The sequence below is a fragment of the Pelodiscus sinensis genome, unplaced genomic scaffold (assembly GCF_049634645.1).
Source record: "Pelodiscus sinensis isolate JC-2024 unplaced genomic scaffold, ASM4963464v1 ctg84, whole genome shotgun sequence".
NCBI classification, from domain to species: domain Eukaryota; kingdom Metazoa; phylum Chordata; order Testudines; family Trionychidae; genus Pelodiscus; species Pelodiscus sinensis.
The window spans coordinates 83,570-105,090 of NW_027465889.1; the positions used below are offsets into that span (position 1 = coordinate 83,570).

The 21,521-nt window shown below is 50.4% G+C and overlaps 1 protein-coding gene across 2 annotated transcripts in view; it reads right to left on the reverse strand.

Moving 5' to 3' along the window:
* Positions 1-21,521, reverse strand: part of SEMA4F (ssemaphorin 4F) — a 130,888-nt gene that overhangs the window by 22,654 nt on the left and 86,713 nt on the right. For both annotated transcript variants that reach the window (XM_075916064.1, XM_075916066.1), the window contains exons 9-11: positions 19,042-19,189; positions 9,283-9,505; positions 7,895-8,004 (exon numbers count right to left, since the gene is read on the reverse strand). In XM_075916064.1, the coding sequence (XP_075772179.1) occupies positions 7,895-8,004; positions 9,283-9,505; positions 19,042-19,189 (481 nt within the window). The remainder of the gene's footprint in view (positions 1-7,894; positions 8,005-9,282; positions 9,506-19,041; positions 19,190-21,521) is intronic.

Here is a 21,521-nt window from a genome sequence, read left to right on the forward strand (position 1 = left end):
TGCAAGGATGGGTTAATAAAGAAAGCTGTGAGCGTCAGGAAATGTTTTGCATAACAATGCAAATTAAGCATGGTACGCGAGACCACGTCAAGAACATAGAACAAGCAGCCTTGTACTGGTACTTTTGTTCTGATAAGTACAAAGTACAGAAGCAGCCATGAAACTGTCAACTGCGCACATAGCAGCAACATCCTGAGTAGCAGGATAGGATGTACCCCAAATAGGGGCACTGGGCATGTTACGTATCCTACACAATACGCAATCAATTAGTAAATTTTATTAGAATGACCAAGTCCCTCTCTGCTATAAATTGGGTGTAGTAAGAACAACTGATGTGAGTGAACGGGCAGGACTGACCCACACGTCCTGCTCGAGATAACTAGAAGTGATTAGGCCCTTCACACCGGCTATGTCAGTGGTGGCGTTCCTATGGGTGGGAAAAGACGGAACCACGACCTCCTGCCAGGCACTGTAGGTAGCAGACAGGTAAGGTGTAAGTGAATTAGGGTTTATTATTGTAGAAAGTAGATCTTTTAGTAATTGCTTTTGCATTACTTTGCGCTGTATTAACTGCTTTACAATTTATAGTATTTAAGGTTTAAATTGTACAGTAATTGTTCTTAAGACTTGTAATTGTATTAACTGCTTAAAGCTTGCAATAAATAAGAAAGTGGTTAAGTAGCCCTGAAGTGTACTGGTGTCCCTTGGATCTAAAATAAATCGAACCACAAGACACTCTGGCACTGGGCACTGTCAGCAGAGAGGATACTGAGCTAGATGGACCTTTAGTCTGACCCAGTATGGCCCCTCTTACGTTCTCGTCCACTGTAAACCCTACATCTTTTTCTGTAGAACTGCTGCTTAGCCAGTTGGCCCCCAGCCTGTAGCAGTACTTTGGATACTTCTGTCCCAAGGGCAGGACTCTGCACTTGTCCTTGTTGAACCTCATCAGATTTCTTTTGGCCCAACTCTCCAATTTTTCTAGATCATGAGTGGAATATGCACAGCTGGTCTGGGCAGGCAAGCTCCAGTCCTGTACCTTGCATGCCCACTGGTGCCCAGCCCCTCATCACAATATGGCCACTAGCCTCTGCCCAAAGTAGAGCCTTCCCCTTGAGTGCCAGACAATCCCAGCTCCCTTCCTCCTTCAGCATGGAGCAGCCAGCAGCCACACAGTCACAATTTCCCTGCCCCTCTAGAGCAGTCTGGAATCCATGCTGTCCCAACTTCACCACCTTCTTGGGGCTCCCCAAGGGCCAAGCAGCCTCAGCTCCAAGTTTCTGCCCCAAGCCCTGACCTGAGCAGCAGGATGGCACTGGCACCAGCAGCAGCCAGACAACCCTGGTCCGGCCACCAGAGCAGCCAGGTGGCCACGTGGCTCCAGCCTTCCCAGCCAGCTGGAATGAGGGCGGGGCCACCCTGGGAAGATACTGCATATGCCCATACTCTAGGTCACTCTGGATCCTACCCTTGCCCTCCAGCATATCTACCTCTCACCCCACTGTAGTGTCATCTGCCAACTTGCTGAGGGTGCAATCCATCTCCTCATCCAGGTCATTAATAAAGATGTTGAATTAAAAACTGCCTCTAGAAACAAGCCTTTGGGCACTCCCCAACTAGACATCAAGCCCTCAATCACAACCCACTGAGCTCAATGATCTAGCCAGCTTTCTCTCTGCTTTATAATCCATTCCTCTAACCCATACTTCTTAATTTACTGGCAAAAATACTGTGGGAAACCATATCAAAACCTTTGCTAAAGCATGTCTGCTGCTTATCCCATATCCAGAGAACCAGTTATCTCATCATAGGAGGCAATCGGGTTGGTCAGGTATGACTTGCTCTTGATAGCTCGGTGCTGCCATTTCCTGATCACTTTCCTTTCCTTTGAGTACTTCACAATGGATTCCTTGAGGACCTGCTCCATGATTTTTCTGGGAACTGAAGTGAGCCTGACCAGTCTGTAGATCTCTGGAGTTCATCTTTTAACTTTTTAAAAGATGGGCACTACATTTCTCTTTTTCCAATATTCCAGTACCTCCCCCAGTTGCCACAAGTCTTCAAAGATAATGGCCAATGGCTCTGCAATCACATCAGCCAGCTCCCTCTGCACCCTCAGATGTGTTAGATCCAGCCTGATGGATTTGTGTCCAACTTTTCTCAACGTGAGGGCTTTTCACCTCCTTCCAATACAGTGCCCCCCCCCCCCCCACTATAGAAAGGATGTGGACGCATTGGAGAGGGTCCAGCGGAGGGCAACCAAAATGATTAGGGGGACGGAGTGCATGACCTATGAGGAGAGACTGAGGGATTTGGGTTTGTTTAGTTTGCAGAAGAGAAGAGTGAGGGGGAATTTGATAGCAGCCTTCAACTTCCTGAAGGGAGGTCCCAAAGAGGATGGAATAAGGCTGTTCACAGCAGTGACAGATGGCAGAACAAAGAGCAATGGTCTCAAGTTACAGTGGGAGAGGTCTAGGTTGGATATTAGGAAAAACTATTTCACTAGGTGTGACGTAGTGGGGGTACCTGGCTGGTTTCTATGCTGCTGGCTCTGGGGGAACCCCCACTGGCTGCCGTGGGTACCACGACCCAGCAAAACAGGATGAGTCACTATGCAAACCAGTGGCGAGACACCCCCCATGGAGAGGAACAAAGGAAGGTGAATGCTGCCCTGGACTGGGGGGCAGGGCTGCAAGGGAATTTAGTTGTTACTGTGGGAGAGCATGGAGGAGACAGCCTAGGGAGAGGAGCTGGAGTTTAGGGGCCCAGTCTCCCCCCAACTCAAGGGGGCCTGAGGCATCCTAGCCCAGTTCTGTGACCAGACTACATCTGTGCTATGCTGTATCCTGGAGAGGCAATAAACTTCCTCTATTCCACTGGCTGGTGCAGTCTGTTTGTGCCATCTCGGGGTGCAGGAGACGGGGAACCCCCAACACGCCGTCACACTGGTGTCAGAAGTGGGATGCACTGCACCCCGTGGATGGAGCTTCCAGCGGCAAGCGACAAGGCGCAGTAGAAGCAAGAGCCCTGGAGCCAGGCGTGCTGGAGACAGAGCGAAGCGGTTCCTGGGAATCGTGGGGCGCTGCAGCACTAGACTGGTGAGTCTGCACCGAGGGGCCCAGCGGGCAGATGGCCTACGCCCGACTCTTGAAGGCAGAGCTGGTGGGGCTGTGCAGAGAGAGGGGCTTGCCTGTGCAGAAAGCAACCAAGGCCCAGCTGATTGCCCAGCTGGAAGATAATGACCAGCCACAGGGCCAGGATCTTGTCCCCAGGGGAAGCAGCCAGACCCCCCCTGAGAGTGTGTCAGGCTCAGAGAGGGGGAGGAGCGCTGGAACCCAATGGAGAGATGAGACAGCGTCTCCCGGGAGGCCTGCAAGTAGCCCATCTAGGGCAGGGGCCAGCCCAGCGGAGCTGCGGCGCCTGGAGATCCAGCTGCGGATCAGGGAATTGGAAGTAGAGGACCGAGAGAAGGACCGCCAGGACCGAGAGAGGGAGCGCCAAGATCGAGAGAAGGAGCGCCAAGATCGAGAGAGGCAGCGGCAGCATGAGCTGGCCATGGCAGAGCGGAGAACCGGCGGGGCACCGGCTGCGCCAAGTGCGGATGGGCCCCAGGGTCCCAGGACTGCCAGACGCTTGGAGAGGCTCGTGGTGGCCCAACTGAAGGACATGGGTGACATAGACGGGTTCCTCAGTGCCTTTGAGAGGGCCTGTGGACTGCAACGGGTCCCCCCAGCTGACTGGCTGCAGGAGCTCATCCCCGCACTGAACCAGGAGGCGGCCGGAGTGCTCAGTCAGCTGGAGGACCTACAGCCAGGGGATTACAACCGAGTCAAGGAGGCCCTGCTGCACAAGTTCGGGCTGACCCCCGAGATGTACAGGAAGAGGTTCCGGGGGGTACAGAAAGGGCCACGGGAGACCTATGTGGACCTGGCCTCCCGCCTGGCGCAATACTGCCGCAAGTGGGTGTCTGGAGTCGGAGCCCAGACCGCAGAGGAGCTGCTCAAGCTGGTCATGATGGAGCAGTTCTATGAAGCGTGCCCACCCAAACTGAGGCTGTGGCTCAAGGACCGGAGACCAGAGAACCCCCAGGAGGCCGGGAGACTGGCGGATGAGTTCACGGAGAGCCGGTCCGGGTGTGAACGGGAGTCCCGGAGAGAGAGGGAACCGCGCAGAGACCGGATCTCGGCTGAGCGACGGAGGGAGTCAACTACGGGGCGAGACCAAGGAACAGGTCGTCTGCGCCCCAGAGAACCAGCCAGGGCCTGGACAGAGACAGCCCAAAGCCTAACTTGCCATCGCTGTGGGCAAAAAGGCCACAAGAGGGCTCAGTGCACCAGGTCCCAGGACCGGGGACTTTCCAGGGTTAACTGGCTGGGGCGGGAGGAAGGGCAGGCTGCCCCAGAGGCAGGGGCTGGCAGGCAAACCTCAGCTCAGAGAGAGGGGAAGGATGCTCAGTGCACCTCCCCTGGGAGGTCTGATTCTCAGGAGGCGGATTTCTCCGTGTACCGGGTGGGGGCAGGACGGCCCCTGCGGAGCGAGTGCCTCATACCCCTGGAGGTGGATGGTAGGAAGGTGACGGGCGTCTGGGACACGGGGGCGGAGGTGACTCTGGCCCGATCCGACATAGTGGCCCCAGAGCGGATACTACCCCACGCGCAGCTGACCCTGAAGGGCATAGACGGGTCCCCGTTTAAGGTGCCTGTAGCCCGGGTGCATCTGAAATGGGGGGCGAAGGAAGGCCTCAAGGAAGTGGGGGTGCACCCGCACTTGCCCACTGAGGTGCTGATGGGGAATGACCTAGAGGAGTGGCCCCATGAATCCCAGCGGGCTCTAGTCACTACCTGGAGCCAGAGCCAGCGGGGGGCTGACAACGTGGGTCCAGGGAAGGACTCCTGGCAGCGTCCTCAGGGTCCCATCCCAGTGGACATGGGGTCCAGCCAGGCTGGGACTCCGGACCTAGGCAGAGGTGGGGGACAGGTCCCGATCCCTGCCTCAGCAGCTGAATTCCAGGCTGAGGTGCAGGCAGACCCCTCCTTGCAGAGGCTGAGGGACCAGGCTGGCCTCCATGCAGCTCAGCCCCGGGGGAGAGGTGGCCAGGAGAGATTCCTGCGGGAGCGTGGGCTCCTGTTCCGTGAGTGGCTCCCCCCCAGGAAGGTGAGGGCATGGGGGGTCCAGCGGCAGCTGGTCGTCCCCCGAAAGTATCGCCTCAAGCTGCTGTATTTGGCCCACGATGTCCCCGTTGGGGGCCACCGGGGGATCCGGAGCACCCGGCTGAAGCTGCTCCAGCACTTCTATTGGCCGGGAATCTTTACAGCCGTGCAGCGGTACTGCCGGTCCTGTGACTCCTGCCAGAGGGGCGGGAAGGCCCAAGACAGGAGGAAAGCGGCTTGGGGGTCTCTACCCCAGATAGAGGACCCTCTGGGCTTGCTGAGAGAGTTATGGGAGGGGAAGTCCTCCCTGGATGGAGCATCGGGGGTGGAAGCCGCCCTGGCTGTCCAGAGAAGGCTCGCTGGGCTCATGGCCCCAGCCCGAGAGACCCTGGCCAGAGATCAAGGCCAGCGGAAGGGTGGGTGTGACCCCCGAGGACAGGCCTGGGCCAGTCGCCCTGGAGCGGGGCGGCGAGTGGACAGAGGGAAGCCAATTCATGTGGGGCCTCGCCACGGCCGGCCCGAGTCAAGGGGAGCACCCATGTCCCCAGGGCGGGTTCCCACGCAGAGGACCCGAACTTCCCTAGGTCACGAGCGGAGTGACCCTGCTCAGTTCGCTCTCGGAGGGGGGAGAACTGTGACGTAGTGGGGGTACCTGGCTGGTTTCTATGCTGCTGGCTCTGGGGGAACCCCCACTGGCTGCCGTGGGTACCACGACCCAGCAAAACAGGATGAGTCACTATGCAAACCAGTGGCGAGACACCCCCCATGGAGAGGAACAAAGGAAGGTGAATGCTGCCCTGGACTGGGGGGCAGGGCTGCAAGGGAATTTAGTTGTTACTGTGGGAGAGCATGGAGGAGACAGCCTAGGGAGAGGAGCTGGAGTTTAGGGGCCCAGTCTCCCCCCAACTCAAGGGGGCCTGAGGCATCCTAGCCCAGTTCTGTGACCAGACTACATCTGTGCTATGCTGTATCCTGGAGAGGCAATAAACTTCCTCTATTCCACTGGCTGGTGCAGTCTGTTTGTGCCATCTCGGGGTGCAGGAAACGGGGAACCCCCAACACGCCGTCACACTAGGAGAGTGGTGAAGCACTGGAATGGGTTACCTAGGGAGGTAGTGGAGTCTCCATCCCTAGAGGTGTTTAAGTCTTGGCTTGACAAAGCCCTGGCTGGGTTGATTTAATTGGGATTGGTCCTGCCTAGAGCAGGGGGCTGGACTTCATGAACTTCTGAGGTCTCTTCCAGCTCTATGGTTCTATGATTCTATGATTCTTCCCTGTTTTTGAACAGCAAACACAAATGCTAGCAAAGAGGGAGGGCGAAGGCTTCTTATACTGCCCCTGCTCCCAGCAAAAATTCTCAGCTCCTGTCATGAATAGGCACTGCAAGGGAGAGTCTGACTTACTTGGAGAGTGCGGAAAGGGTTAAACAACTCTGGATGTGCACTTGAGGGAGAGGGCTTTGGGCATTCAGCTAATGAAATGCAGATAGGAATTTCAAACCGAGAGAGAGAGGGATTTTTTTTCTCTCTTCTTTTATTTGGAGATCAGAGAAGTTTTCCCCAGGGAACAAGGGAGACAGGCTCTCCTAGGAATGGACTCCTTGAAATGTGTAAGTAGGAAAAAATTTAGATAGTTCATCAGGTTTTACTGTTTGCTTTATTTGGGGTTTGGAAATCATGTCTGAGCTGGTTAATTGTTTTTCTCTTTTGAAAAAAAGGATTACAATCCAGGGATTTCCCTGAGTCTATTTCATTTTATGGCTTTTAACATCCAGTCATTTACTATGCTTGCAACAGTAGTCTTGTTTTGATTAAGCGGTATTGGTTGATTTGTGTGTCCTTAAACCTACGTGCCTAAATTACCTGGGAGAAACCGACCCCACTGTTCTCTGCGGATTCCCTCTGTTTTCCCAACTCCAAGCAAAACGGAGGTTGGAGTAGAGGGGGAAGCTTTGCCTCAGGGAGGGGAGTGCCAAGTGATCTCTTCCCTGGAAAAGGGCTTACCTTATATTTTTTTAAATTACAGTTGGGTGGTGTCAGTGAATATTTTTTTCTTAGATCTTATGGAAACTGAGACTGAGACAATTGTTTATTCTCCTAGCCAGCCTCCATATCTACACTCAGAGTGCCAGGATGGGGAATTGAGCCGTGATACCTCCTATTGGCTGAAAACTGAGAGCTAAGAGATTTTTCTGGGGCGGGGAGGCGGGGGGGAGAGAGGATACAGCATAAGAAGTCTCTCTCCTCCCTCCCCAGCCATCTGGAATGGAGAACAGCTGGGTTTTTAAAGTGTGAGCTGTTCTCTGCCTATGGGTTACAGCGAGGCGGCTGCAGGTCAGATCTGGCCCGCTGGCAGCCTCTTGCCCACCCCTGCATTAAACACACGTGACTAATGTGTCTACCGTAACCAGCTGACAGCTGCAAGGAGAAGACACAAGTGTTGCCATGGCGCTGAGCACAGTGTAAGCTCAGACAGATTGTTGGGGCGACTGGGTAAGGGAGGAAACTATTATCCTCACCAACTGGGAGCAATCGGACCCAATAAACCTCATGTACCAGTGACGCAGAGATAAGGATGGGTTGAGCCAGGCAGCCACTTTCTGGATTTGATCCTTCAGACCCATAGTTTCCCACCTTGTAGCTGTTCGTTTCCTTTTTCAATACCATGTGTCCTTTAGTACTCAGAACATGCCAGTCAGCCTACGCGGGCTCCAGGCACCCAGGGCAAGATGCTGGCTTCCTCACCTCATGGAGCTGCAGAGTCTGAATTGGCTGGGGCTCTGGGAACAGTGGCAGATCCTCAATGATGACAGCGTGTTGGCCAATCTTCACTGCTTTGTGCAAATGTCCGTTGTCTGCAAAAGGAAGGCCAGAGCAGTGAGACAGGTTATATCAGCACAACATTTGGTATCACAGCAGCAGAGACAAGTTCCACAACCTCCCTTTCATAGGCGAGCCTGAGCTCACATGCCAGGGGTGGCCATTCCTGCCCTCTCCTCACCGCAGTTCACCCCAAGCCCTCTCTGACACCCCCTCTCTCCATCACTGTGGACAACACCAGCATCTGCCTGTCACTCTGTCCCGTAATCTGGATGTCACCTTTGACTTTGGATGTTAGGACCTAGAGAAGGTAGACCATGTCTGTGTCTTGTAGCTTCTTTCTACTTAATGCCTCTAAGATACAGCTTCTCCTATCCATCCATAGGGCTACACTTGTTCCCCGGGCTCTGGTTCTTGCATGTCTCCATTACTGAGCATCCTTCTCCCTGGCCTCAATAAATGCAATCTTGCCCCATGCAAATCATTCGGAATGCTGCTTCAAAGACTGTTTTCCTAGCTCGCTGCTTGAACCGTGCCATCCCCTCCCCACATCCCTCCACTAGTTCCCCAGTTGCTCCAGGCATATGCCATGTATCTTTGCTTTCCAGACCCTTTGCAACCTCCTCCTCAGTGCTTTTTTTGTGACAGTACTGCCCGGTACTCAGTACCGGCACCTCCAGATGCAGTACCAGCACCTCCAGTCAGAGCTCAACAACTTTTCTCCTGGAGTACCGGCACACTTTTTTTTTTTTTAACACACAAAAAAAGCACTGCTCCTCCCACTATCATCTCTCATTAGCTATTGAAATGTTGACTTCTGCCCTGTCAGCCCGTCATGCCAGCTTCTATTGTCCACTTGTTACATTTTCAAACTAAAACATTTTGTGCATCACACTTGTGGGCTGCTCACTAAAACCAATTATTCTCCTTCAAAACCCTGCTCAAAACTCTCCTTTGCTGTGAAGCCTAGAAAAATTGCCCAAGGTATAACTAGCATGCTGAACCCACTTTTGACCATGCTGACTAATATTGTCTCTGTTTCTTGGTACTCTTCCCTAGTCTGTCTGTGCCCATCTCTTCTGTTATTCTGAGACTGTAATATCCTTGGGGCAGGGACCTTTTGCTGGTCTGCATATGTACAGCGCCAAGCTCCATGGGTGCAGATGCATGACTGGGCTCCTAGGAGCTACAATACAAATAATAAATCATCTCCACCAATGGGATTCTCCCCGGTGACTGCTCCCAACTTAGAACCACGCTCTCCCACCTGTGCCCATGTGTATATCCCCACATGTTGCTGCCATTTCCCTCACCAGTCCCCAGATACAGCACATCGTATTGATGCCCAGAGACGCTTCTGATGCGATGCACTGCAATTTTGAGGTACAGTGTGTCCAGCTTGACCAAGAGCGGTCCCATTTCCAGCGGGTGAACAACTTGGTCCATGAGAGGATGATCTCGAACAAATGTCAGAACACGGTCAGGCAGTGCCAGTGAGGAGCCAAAGCCAGCCAGCTTCATGCTCTTGGTAATGCACTGTGGATAAAACACAGGAAGACATGTTTAAATGGCCTGAGCAGTAGAACACCCAGACTGGATGCTGCTTCCCAGTCAGAAACTGGTAATTCTACTCCTTTAGCAGGCTTCTGAATATAAAGAATGGTGCATACAGCCTGCACAGGAGGTTTCATACACACGCAAACATAAATCACCTTGGGTTTCAGCAAATTCTACTGGGAACTGGGGCTAGGCCCACAATGGTCCATTCAGGCTTTTACAGTAGAGGGACCATTTAGCTGTTCTCACAAACAGGTCCCAAAGGGATCTACAGGCTAGTAGCTGAATAGGGAGATGGTTAGTAAGTTAACTAAACACTTGAGAAAGGGGGGCATTATGAGAAGCATTAGACATCACTGCCATCTATAACAAATCCTCCCACACACACTCAATTATTTTGGGCCATTATAATCGCTAATTTTTAGCATCTGCCATTTTAGCCTTTGCTGTTTTTTTGCATTTTGCCTAGAAGGTTTTACTTATAATGGATTTTTATACATTTTCAAGTATAGCTTGTTTCCTAGGAATTTTTGAAGTACTACTGTTTTGCCTAGAGTGCTTCATTAGACTCTTGCAATAAAATCAGGTTTTTTAAAGAGGCATTTTGCCATAGTAGCATTTACAAAAAAGCTACAGTAGCAACTACTGTGCGTCCTGGAAATGAAGGATTGTGCACCGTGCTTGTTGGCCAGAGCCAGATATATGAGATTAACAAACACCAGTACCTCTTACTCTGTGTGACCCAAGTTGAGCAGTTAGGTTGCGGTCTTGCCCTGATTGGTTTGAGTGATATTTGGGCTAGATAGCTCCTGGGTCTGGGAGCCAATCTGTTGATAAACTACACAGTCAATTGCCTGATTACATTTTGGTTTGTTCCTGAGTGGCCAGTAATGTAGACAAGGGAAGGCCCAGGCTTTCCAAAGTTACCTACACACCCCAGCTGCTGGGAAGGCTGTTGCTGTGGTGTGGCAGCCATGTCCCTCCAGGTGGCTAGGAAGGATCGGGCTGGGGGTGGGCAAGGCTTGGCTTCAGGAGCAGGCCTCTCTCAGCTGGGCCTTCACCCGCCACTCACGGGTTTGTTATGAAATATATTTAAGAGACCAAATAACCAATGTTAGTTTTATTGCTATAAGATATTAGAATGTAGTAGAGGAAAAAAGTTTTAAATAATCTCCAGGAAGCCATCTCATGCAGAGTCGTTACATTCACTTTTTGTAGAAAGTGGGCTCTCAAAGTTACACCCTAAAGCCATTTTCTATCTTACCAGTTTATTTTAAACTAATTTTCACCAATTAGATTTTTACCTTATTTTTTGTACCATGAGTTTATTCTGAGCACATGCATTTTAGGTACCAAAAGATGTGAAGCCACCTTGGGCCAGAAAGCTGGGTTGGGCTGGAGCTGCACCTTGTCCTTAAAGGAGATAGTATAAAGGGATTTTGACGTCAAGGCACGGAGCTTGGTCACTCTCCTAGCAGATGTTATCCACCAAGAAGGCCACTTTGGAAGAAAGGTGAGAGCAAGCATGAAGCCACTGGCTTGAAGGGCGTCTGCTTGGCAAGAACCAAGTTAGGATCCCAAGTTAGGGCAGTGGGGCTTGAACCCACGGGAAGAGCCTCTCAAGGCCCATCAGGAACCAAGCTGTCACCATTTGGTCGAGAACCGGTGGATGAAAGACTGAGATTGCAGCCAGCTACACTTTGATTGATGCATGTGTCAGACCCTCATGCTTCAGCTGGTGAAGGTAGTCCAAGACCATTTACAGTAGGGCCCCTTCTCTTTGGCTCACTTAGCAAAATGGACCAGGTTCTCAAAGTATGTCTGCCTGGCGGATGGCTTATGTCTCACCCCATACCAACAGGACTGCTCCTCACAGTTCAGCCATGCCACGTGGTGGAGCGACAGCAGGTCCATCAGACAGCCATGATCGTGGGACAACAGATCCACGCGGCACCAGTGGCGAAAGCTGCCACACTAGAAGGGTGAGAAAAGTCCAGTACCAGTGCAGAGGAAAGCACCTAAAAGAGACCCTTTGTCCAGGGGAGGAGGAAAGCATCAAAGAGGGAACCTTCCTCTGACTAGACCTAGTCCGAAGCAGAAACTGGGAAACGTGGTTGCACACAGGTCACCTGGGGAGTTCCCCACTTCAAGAGGAGGGTGGAAGCCACCTCTGGGTGAAGAGCCCACTCGTGGTGAGAAGAGTACTGTCCACACAGTCAGTCGGCGACAGCGTTCCTGACTCTCCCTGGAGGTACTGAGCCTCCAAAGAGATGCTGCAGCCAATGTGGACATCCCAGAGCTGCACTGCTTCCTACCAAAGCCCCTCCCTGCCTGTTGGTGTAGAACATTGTGGCCATGTTGTCCATGAGGACCCCAACCACTCTGCCCAACAGGTGAGGAAGGAAGAGCTCACACCTTCCACACCACTCTGAGCTCCTGACATTTATGTCAATTGCCCTCTCGTCCTGAGACCTCTCTCCCTACGTTCGCAGGGTCCCGAGATGGACGCTCCAGCCCTGAGCAGAGGCATCAACATCAGCTTGGCAGAATGGAGTGCCATCCAAAACAGTATGCCCATCATGACGTTCTCTTGCATGGTTCACCATGCCAGGGAGTTGAGGACTTCTGCTGGGATGGTTACTACCCGATCTAGGGTGTCTGGTGGCGAGTAGACTGATGCCAGCCAGTCTGGTGGTGAGTAGACTGCTTAAAAGAGCAAACCCTGAGTCTGGCAAGGCACACCACGTAGGCACACACAATCATGTGGCTTAGGATGAGAAGGCAGACTCTGGTGGTGGTCAGCGACGAGGTAGAGGCCGCTGTGAGAAGACTCGCCAGTGCCTGGAACTTGTCTCAAGATAGAAAAGCCCTGTCTGAGGTCGAATCCAGCACCACACCAGTGAATAGTGCACTAGCACTAATGTGGACTTTGTGTCCTTCACTAGGGGGCCCAGAATTTGGCACGTGCTCAGCAGAACCACAGAACTGAAAGGAACCTCGAGAGCTCATCACGTCCAGTCCCCTGACCTCATGGCAGGACCAAGCACCATCTGAATCATTCCTGGCAGATGTCTCTCTAACCTGCTCTTAAATATCTCCAGGAATGGGGATTCCACAACCTCCCTGGGCAATTTATCCCAGTGTTTAACCACCCTGACAGTGAGGAACTTTTTCCTAATGTCCAACCTAAACCGCCCTTGCTGCAGTTTATGCCCATTGCTTCTTGCTCTATCCTCAGAGGCCCAGGAGAACCATTAGAATAATAGAATCATAAGAGTTGGAAGAGACTGCAGTAGCTCATCAAGTTTAGCTCCCTGCTCAAGGCAGGACCAAACCCAACTAAATCAACCCAGCCAGGGCTTTGTCGAGCTGAGACTTAAAAACCTCTAGGGATGGAGATTCCACCACCTCCCTAGGTAACCCATTCCAGTGCTTCACTGCCCTCCTAGTGAAATAATTTTTCCTAATATCCAACCTAGACCTCTCCCACTGTAACTTGAGACCATTGCTCCTTGTTCTGCCATCCGCCACCACTGAGAACAGCCTTTCTCCATCCTCTTTAGAACCTCCCTTCGGGAAGTTGAAGGTTGTTATCAAATCCCCCCTCGCTCTTCGCTTCTGCAGACTAAACAAACCCAAATCCTTCAGTCTCTCCTCATAGGTCATATGTTCCAGCCCCTTAATCATTTTGGTTGCCCTCTGCTGGGACCTCTCCAATGCGACCACATCCTTTCTATATTAGGGACCCCAGAACTGGACACAATACTTCAGATATGGCCTCATCAGAGCCGAAAAAAAGGGAATAATCACTTCTCTAGATCTGCTGGCAATGCTCCTCCTAATGCAACCTCATATGTCACTAGCCTGTTTGGCTACAAGGGCACTCTGTTGACTCATATTCAGCTTCTCATCCACTGTAATCCCCAGGTCCTTTCCTGCAGAACTGCTACTTAGCCAGTCGGTCCCCAGCCTGTACCAATGCTTGGGATTCTTCCGTCCCAAGTGCAGGACTCCACACTTGTCCTTGTTGAACCTCATCAGATTTCTTTTGGCCTAATCTTCTAATCTGTCTAGATCACTCTGGACCCTATCCCTGCCCTCCAGTGTATCTACCTCTCCCTTCTCAATGTAACACCCTTTTAGATACTTGAATATGAGTCAGCAGTGTGACTCTAAACCCTAACTCTATAACCCCTAGATCCCTTTCTGCCATACTCCTTCCTAGACAGTCGCTTCCCATTCTGTATGCGTGAAACTGATTGTTCCTTCCTAAGTGGAGCACTTTGCATTTGTCTTTATTAAACTTCATCCTGTTTACCTCAGACCATTTCTCCACTTTGTCCAGATCATTTTTAATTATGACCCTTTCCTCCAGAGCAGTCACAACCCCTCCCAGCTTGGTATCATCTGCAAACTTAATAAGCGTACTTTCTATGACAATATCTAAACCGTTGATGAAGATATTGAACAGAGCCGGTCCCAAAACAGACCCCTGTGGAACCCTACTTGTTATACCTTTCCAGCAGGATTGTGAACCATTCACAGTGGTTGACAGTGCCTTGAGGACCAGGTGAGTGTGAAAGTTCTAAGGATGTTAAGGACTAGTTGACTATCTGATAGTCAATGCTTATCAGATAGTCAGTTGACTAGTCACTTCTCCCCAACCTTGCTGCAGGCAGCAAAGGCGGGGGGGGAGGGGGAGAAGAAGGGGTACTTCAGAGAAGCAGCACTGCACAGCTGAGCCTGGTCCAAGGTGGCGTTTCACAGGAGCAGCAGCCACACAGCTGATCCTGGTCCAGGATCTTATCCATATGCAGAATAAATTTTTCACATTCACCAAGGCATGCATGAATGTGCACCACTAGGAGAAACAAAAACCTAGCTGTGGGTGCTCTGCTAATCAGCTGGGCTGCATTTGAATCTCTCCCAACTAGCCACACAAGTGCATAGCTTACAGCGAACACTGGTGGGTTGTGTCTGGACTGGTGACCAGGGGACCAATGGCATTTTTGAGACCCACATCAGAGGAAAGTGACCAGTGGCGAGAGGAGGTGCCAAGAGCCTGACTAGGATCTGGAGATCCTGCGCACAGCAGAAGTCCACCTCAAAGATGTGAGCAGTGGCAGTAGGGGGAGCAATGACGTGCACAGGGTGACCTGTTTCTTAAGTGGCAGAGCATGGAGGGTAGCTGGCCCTGGCGTGCTGTGACTGCCTAGGGTGCAAGCCTCCAACAGTTTATGCCCAGCCTCTGGTGATGCTTCAGGCCCCATTCTGGATCACGTGGGTCTGTGGATGGCCCTTCTGGCCACACAGGAGTGTTGAGCACTCAGAGACCGAGATGCAAACAAGGACTTTCCCCGGTGGTGGGAGCCTGGTAGCTGCTGGTATTGGCAGTACTAATGTCAAAATGATGTCCTGGGCCATGAGAAAACTTCTGGGGTGGACCATGGGGAAGAGGAGGGTTGCTGTGCTCTGCCTGGGGTGGTGTCTTTTCAAGCACACCATCCCTGCCCTAATCCCCCACTTGTTTAGGTTTATCCTTGTGAGGGCCCAGGAACTTCTCCTTGCCCATCCTCGTTAGCTTTTTGAGTGGGACTACAGATGAGGAATGGTGCTTGGTCGATGACAGTGGTGGGCGAGCACTCTGCAGCCAGGCACTCATAGACTCATAGACTTTAAGGTCAGAAGGGACCATTATGATCATCTAGTCTGACCCCCTGCACAGTGCAGGCCACAGAATCTTGCCCACCCCTCTTAGAATAATCCTCTCACCTATGTCTCAGATATTGAAGCCCTCAAATACTTTGAAGGCCCCAACATGCAGAGAGTCCTTCAGCTGTGATCTGTGCCCAATGCTACAGAGGAAGGCGAAAAACCTCCAGGGCCTCTGCCAATCTACCCTGCAGGAAAATTCCTTCCTGACCCCAAATATGGCAATCAGCTAAACTCTGAGCATGTGGGCAAGACTCACCAGCCAGACACCCAGAAAGTTCCCTATAGCAACTCCTATCATCCCTCCATTGACCTATTTCCAACTGATAATGAATGGTCAATTAGTTACCAAGATCATGTTATTTCATCCAACCATCCCCTTATCATAGAACTGGAAGAGACCTCAGAAGGTCGTCAAGTCCAGCCCCCCGCTCTAGGCAGGACCAATCCCATCTAAATCAACCCAGCCAGGGCTTTGTCAAGCCGAGACTTAAACACCTCTAGGGATGGAGACTCCACTACCTCCCTAGGTAACCCATTCCAATGCTTCACTACCCTCCTAGTAAAATAGTTTTTCCTAATATCCAATCTGGACCTCTCCCACCACAACTTGAGACCATTGCTCCTTGTTCTGCCATCTGTCACTACTGAGAACAGCCTCTCTCCATCCTCTTTGGAACCTCCCTTCAGGAAGTTGAAGGCTGCTATCAAGTCCCCCCTCACTCTTCGCTTCTGCAGACTAAACAGACCCAAGTCCCTCAGCCTCTCCTCGTAGGTCATATGCTCCAGACCCCTAATCATTTTGGTTGCCCTCCGCTGGACCCTCTCCAATGCATCCGCATCCTTTTTGTAGTGGGGGGCCCAGAACTGGACACAATACTCCAGATGTGGCCTCACCAAAGCCGAATAAAGGGGAATAATGACATCTCTGGATCTGCTGGCAATGCTCCTCTTAATGCATCCTAATATGCCATTAGCCTTCTTGGCTGCAAGGGCACACTGTTGACTCATATCTAGCTTCTCATCCACTGTAACCCCCAGGTCCTTTTCTGCAGAACTACTACTTAACTGGTTGGTCTCCAGCCTGTAACTATGCTTGGGATTCTTCCGTCCCAAGTGCAGGACTCTACACTTGCCTTTGTTGAATCTCATGAGATTTCTAGTGGCCCAATCCTCCAATTTGTCTAAGTCACTCTGGACCCTATCTCTGCCCTTAAGCATATCTACCTCTCCCCCTAGCTTAGTGTCATCTGCAAACTTGCTGAGGGTGCAATCCATCCCCTCATCCAGGTCATTAATAAAGATATTGAACAAAACCGGTCCTAGAACCGAACCTTGGGGCACTCCACTAGAAACCGACCGCCATCCTGACATCGAACCGTTGATCACTACCCGCTGGACCCGGCCTTCTAGCCATCTTTCTATCCATCTTACCGTCCATTTATCCAATCCGCATTCCCTTAACTTGGTACTGAGTACCAAGTATGAGCATTCTGGCAAGGCAAGGACAGACTCCATCATTACAGCCTTGAAGTGAATAACTGAATGGGTTGCTGACCGGAATAGGCCTCTGGCGATTAACACATGTTAAAGATGTAACAACGAACAATAAGAGGACTATTTGTAAGAGAAAACAAACAATTAACAGTAAAGGAGCAACAGCAAGGGCTGAGCAAGCAGTTCCAAGCACTGTCACTGGCAGCAAGAAGAACTGAGTAGGGAAAGGGGTCCAGCAGCATCCTCTCTAACACTGCATGTGTATGCTAAACCCCTACAAATACTGCTGAGGGCAAATCTCCTGGTACAGGTGCACAGGACAAGCACACACACGTGCATTGAATGGACATGAGCAAGCACTAAAAGAAGAATTAAAAGATAACAGTATCAAAAAATGAAATTGTTGCAAGCTGTATGGAACCTTTTAAAGATACCATACTAGAAGCTCAACTTAAATATATACCCCAAATTAAAAACAAAAAAAGCGAAAAAATGCCACTCTGGCTAAACAACAAAGTAAAAGTAGTAGCGTGAGAAGCAAAAAATAGCATAATTTAGAAAGTGGAAGTCAAATCCTAGTAAGGACAATATAAAGAAGCAAAAACTGACAATTGAAGTATGAAAATATAATTAGAATATGAGGAACAGCTAGACAAAGATTCAAAAAGTATTAGCAAAAGCATGTTTAAGTCCATCAGAAGCAAGACGCCTGCTAAACAACTAGTCACTGGATGACTGAGATGCTAAAGGAGCATTCAAGGACAATAAGATCACTGCAGAGAAACTACATGAATTATTTGCATCTGTCTTTACAGCTCAGGTTGTGAGGGAGATTTCCAAACCTGAGCCATCCTTTTTAGGTGACAAATCTGGGAAACTGTCCAAGATTGAGATCTCAGAGGACATTTTGGAACAAATTGATAAACTTAACAGTAATAAGCACCATCTAAACCTCATTTTTTGAGGAAGAGCAGCTTTTCGAAAAAGGGAGGGGCTTGCCAAAAAAGCCGCGTCCCAACTACTTTCACTTTCAAAAGTGAGATTGGAATTTGCATATCCTCTTTTGAATCTTCCGCGTAGTCTAGACGAGCCCATATAGATCAGCTTCTGTGCCTAATGACTGGTGCCACATTAGCTATCTTACAATTTTTAAAAAGAGCTCCAGAGGTGACACCAGAATTACAGGCTGGTAAGACTGACTTCAATACCAGGCAATCTGGTTGAAACTATAGGCAGTCCCCGGGTTACATGGATCCGACTTACATTGGATCCCTACTTACAAACGGGGTGAGGCAACCCCGTAATAGCTGCTTCCCCCCAGCAGACCAGGGAGACGTGAAGCTAGCGCCCACGCCCCCCCGCCCCCCAGCAGACCAGGGAGACACGGAGCGGCTTTTCTCAGCAGACACCTCAGCTTGAGAATAAAGGACTGAGGGAAGTGAGGTGTGGGAGAATAAAACTGAGCTCTGGAGAAATGTTTGGCTAGAGTTTCCCCTACAATATGTACCAGTTCCGACTTACATACAAATTCAACTTAAGAACAAACCTACAGTCCCTATCTTGTACGTAACCCGGGGACTGCCTGTATAGTAAAGAACACCTAGATTAACATAATTTGTTGGGGAAGAATCAACAAGGGAAACTTTGTAAAGAGAAACCATGCTTCACCAATGTACTAGAATTCTTTGAGGGGGAGGGCAACAAGCATAGAATCATAGACTACTAGAACTGGAATGGACCTCGAGAGATCATCAAGTTCAGCCCCCAGCCCTCACTGCAAGACTAAGCACCAGCTAGACCATATCCACATCCATGGTAGACAGTATGGCTATGTCTATACTGCAAGCCTCTTTCGAAAGAGAGCGTCTAGACTGCACGTTGAACTTTCGAAAAAGCGGCTTGCTTTTTCGAAAGAAAGCATCCAGTGAGTCTGGATGCTCTCTTTCGAAGAAGCCCTATTTATATTGAAGAACGCCTTCTTTCGAAAGAGGAACTTTCGAAAGAAGGCGTTCTTCCTCGTGAAATGAGGTTTACCGCCATCGAAAGAAAAGCCGCGTTCTTTCGATTTAATTTCGAAAGAACGCGGCTTGAGTCTGGACGCAGGGGAAGTTTTTTCGGAAAAAGGCTACTTTTCCCGAAAAAACCCCTGAGTCTGAACACAGCCTATATGTTGGTCAACAGTTCCTTCACCTCCTCATCTGGTGTTCTATGTCAAAGTCTGAAGGTCCACATCTCAGTTCATGGCAGGATAAGGAGAGGGAGGATCAATTTGTCTGCCCAGTACCCAGCACAGTCTCATCACTTACTGCGCCTGGTCGTGGTTCAGGGACATCTCCACCCATGACACTTGTCCACTTGTCACAATCATGTTTAAATTCCTTGAAACGGCCATTCATGGCTTTCTGGATGTCCTGAACGCTGTAGGCACAGACAGCTGACACCTGCCCACCGTACCTGCAGGAGAAACAGAGGAAAGGGTGGTTAATTAGCTGTAAGAGAAGCTTTAAGCAAGTTGTCAGGGGAGATCCTCAGACTGAGTTGCACCATGAATGACTTGTGTGACGTTAAATGGTGGTATGGCACACATCTCCTCAAGTTTCTATTTAGCTTATCAAAAAGATGATTTAGGGAATGTCTGCACTGCAAAGTTTTGGCAACAATAACGTTGACATAGTCGACAAAAAAAGTCCCTAGAACACGTTTGTGCTGGCTCCCTCAGCCAACAGATCACGGCCAGGTTTTTAACTCCCTTGTCAACAGAGTAAGGCACAATTGGCATGCATCCCACAGAGCCTGGAGACACCTTCTTTCACTAGGAGCTATGGGAATATGGAACAGAGCACAGCACATCTTGGGAACACGTAAAACATCCTGTCAGGCACTGCTTTGTTTCCCAGCTTGTTGGGGCTTCCGGCTTCCTTTCATGGCATTTTTCTTACTGCCAGTCTTTGCTGTGCACTCCAGTATCAGCAGTGAGAAAGCAGGAATCTCACACTTCTCTCCTATTCTGTGTTCAGTGCCGTGAGGGAACCACTCATTGAGAAAGAATTATTGCTGAAGTTACTAACAGAGAAAGAAGAGTCACAGGTGAACACCACTCTGCGCGAGATGGAAGGCAGCAATCTGTCATTGCATTTGGCTATCACAAATCAGCTGTAGACCATCACTTTTGGGACTTGGAAATAAACACAGGTGAGATTGTACTGTCATGCAGATGTGGGCTGAAGACCAGTGGCTATTGAATTGTAGGATGCACAAAGCAACCTTCCTACAGCTGTGTGCTGAGCTTGCCCCTGAACTGCAGCACAGGGACACCTCTGCCCTCTTGGCAGAGAAGAGTGTGGCAATTGCTGCGTGGAAGCTGGCGACTCCTGATTGCTACTTATCTGTTGAAAATCAGATTGGAGTAGGAAAGTCTACCATTGGGGCTGTACTGCTGCAAGTGTGGAGAGCAATAATCTCATTCTGCTGTGGATGACCTTGGCTCTGGGAAATGCGCATGATGCAGCGATGGGGCTTTCTTAACTGTGCTGGGGCAACAGATGGCGCACGCATTCCAATTTTAGTGCCAGCCCATCTTGCCACAGAGTACATAAGCAGGAAGGGATGCTTTCTGATAGCCCTGTAGGTGCTTGCAGATCACTATGGGAGTTTCACAGTCAAAGGTGGGGTGGTCTGGAAAGGAGCATGATATGCATATCTTCAGGAACACTGGCCTATACAGAAAGCTGCCAGCAAGGACTTTCTTTCCAGACCACAAGATTATAATGAGGAATGAGGAAATGCCTCTAGTTATCCTAGGAGATCCAGCTTATCCCTTACAGCCTGGGCTCATGAAACCTTACACAGGGCACTTGGACAGCAAAAAGGAGTGATTTAACAATAGCATAAGTTGAAGCCTCATGGTAGTAGAATGTGCCTTTCGCAGACTGAAAGGGAGATGGAGGTGTCTCTATGGCAGGCTAGACCTTATGGAGGAGGATATTCCCATGGTTATAGCCACTTGCTGTACTTTGCATAATCTCTGTGAAATAAGGGTGAAATGTTTGCTCATGGGTGGAGCGCTGAGGCACAGTGCTTAGCTTCACAGTTTAAGCAACCAGAGACAAGAGCTGTCAGAGGAGCCCACAGGAATGCCATTAACATCAGAGAGGCGTTGAGGAACTACTCTGACAATAAAGGGAACTGAAAACTCTCTTTTGGGGGTGCTTCCCTGCTGCATCCCATTCCGCCTCCCATTAACACATTTCTGGGAAAGGAAATGCTTTAACTGCTTGCATCCGGGTCCTGGATGATTGAGAGGAGTTGTGGAACAGAAAATAAAGTCATTCTACCGTTAAAAACATTTGCCTTTGATTTGTGTTGCTCAATACAGTCACATACCAAAGATCCATGTGGAAAGGTTGGGCTAAGGCAGTGGTTCTCAACATGCGGTCCACAGACCACTAGCTGCCTTCCAGGTGGTCCACAGCTGGAGCTCAGCCCCCTACTCTCCTTGCAGCAAGGAGCCTGCACTGGCACCCAACCTTCCCCACCAGTCAGCTCATAGAGAATGACAGAGCAAGTGGCTCCATGAGCTGACATTTCCCCTCCCCATACCACCAGGGGAACAAAAGTGCAGGGATGTGCTGCCTGGCCCTTTCCCCACTGCTCCCATCGGCCAGAATTGATTCTGGGCTGCATTAACAGGTGTGTTGTGAGCAAGACACGAGGAGTCATTCTTCCGCTCTACTCTGCGCTGGTTAGGCCTCAGTTGGAGTATTGTGTTCAATTCTGGGCACCGCAT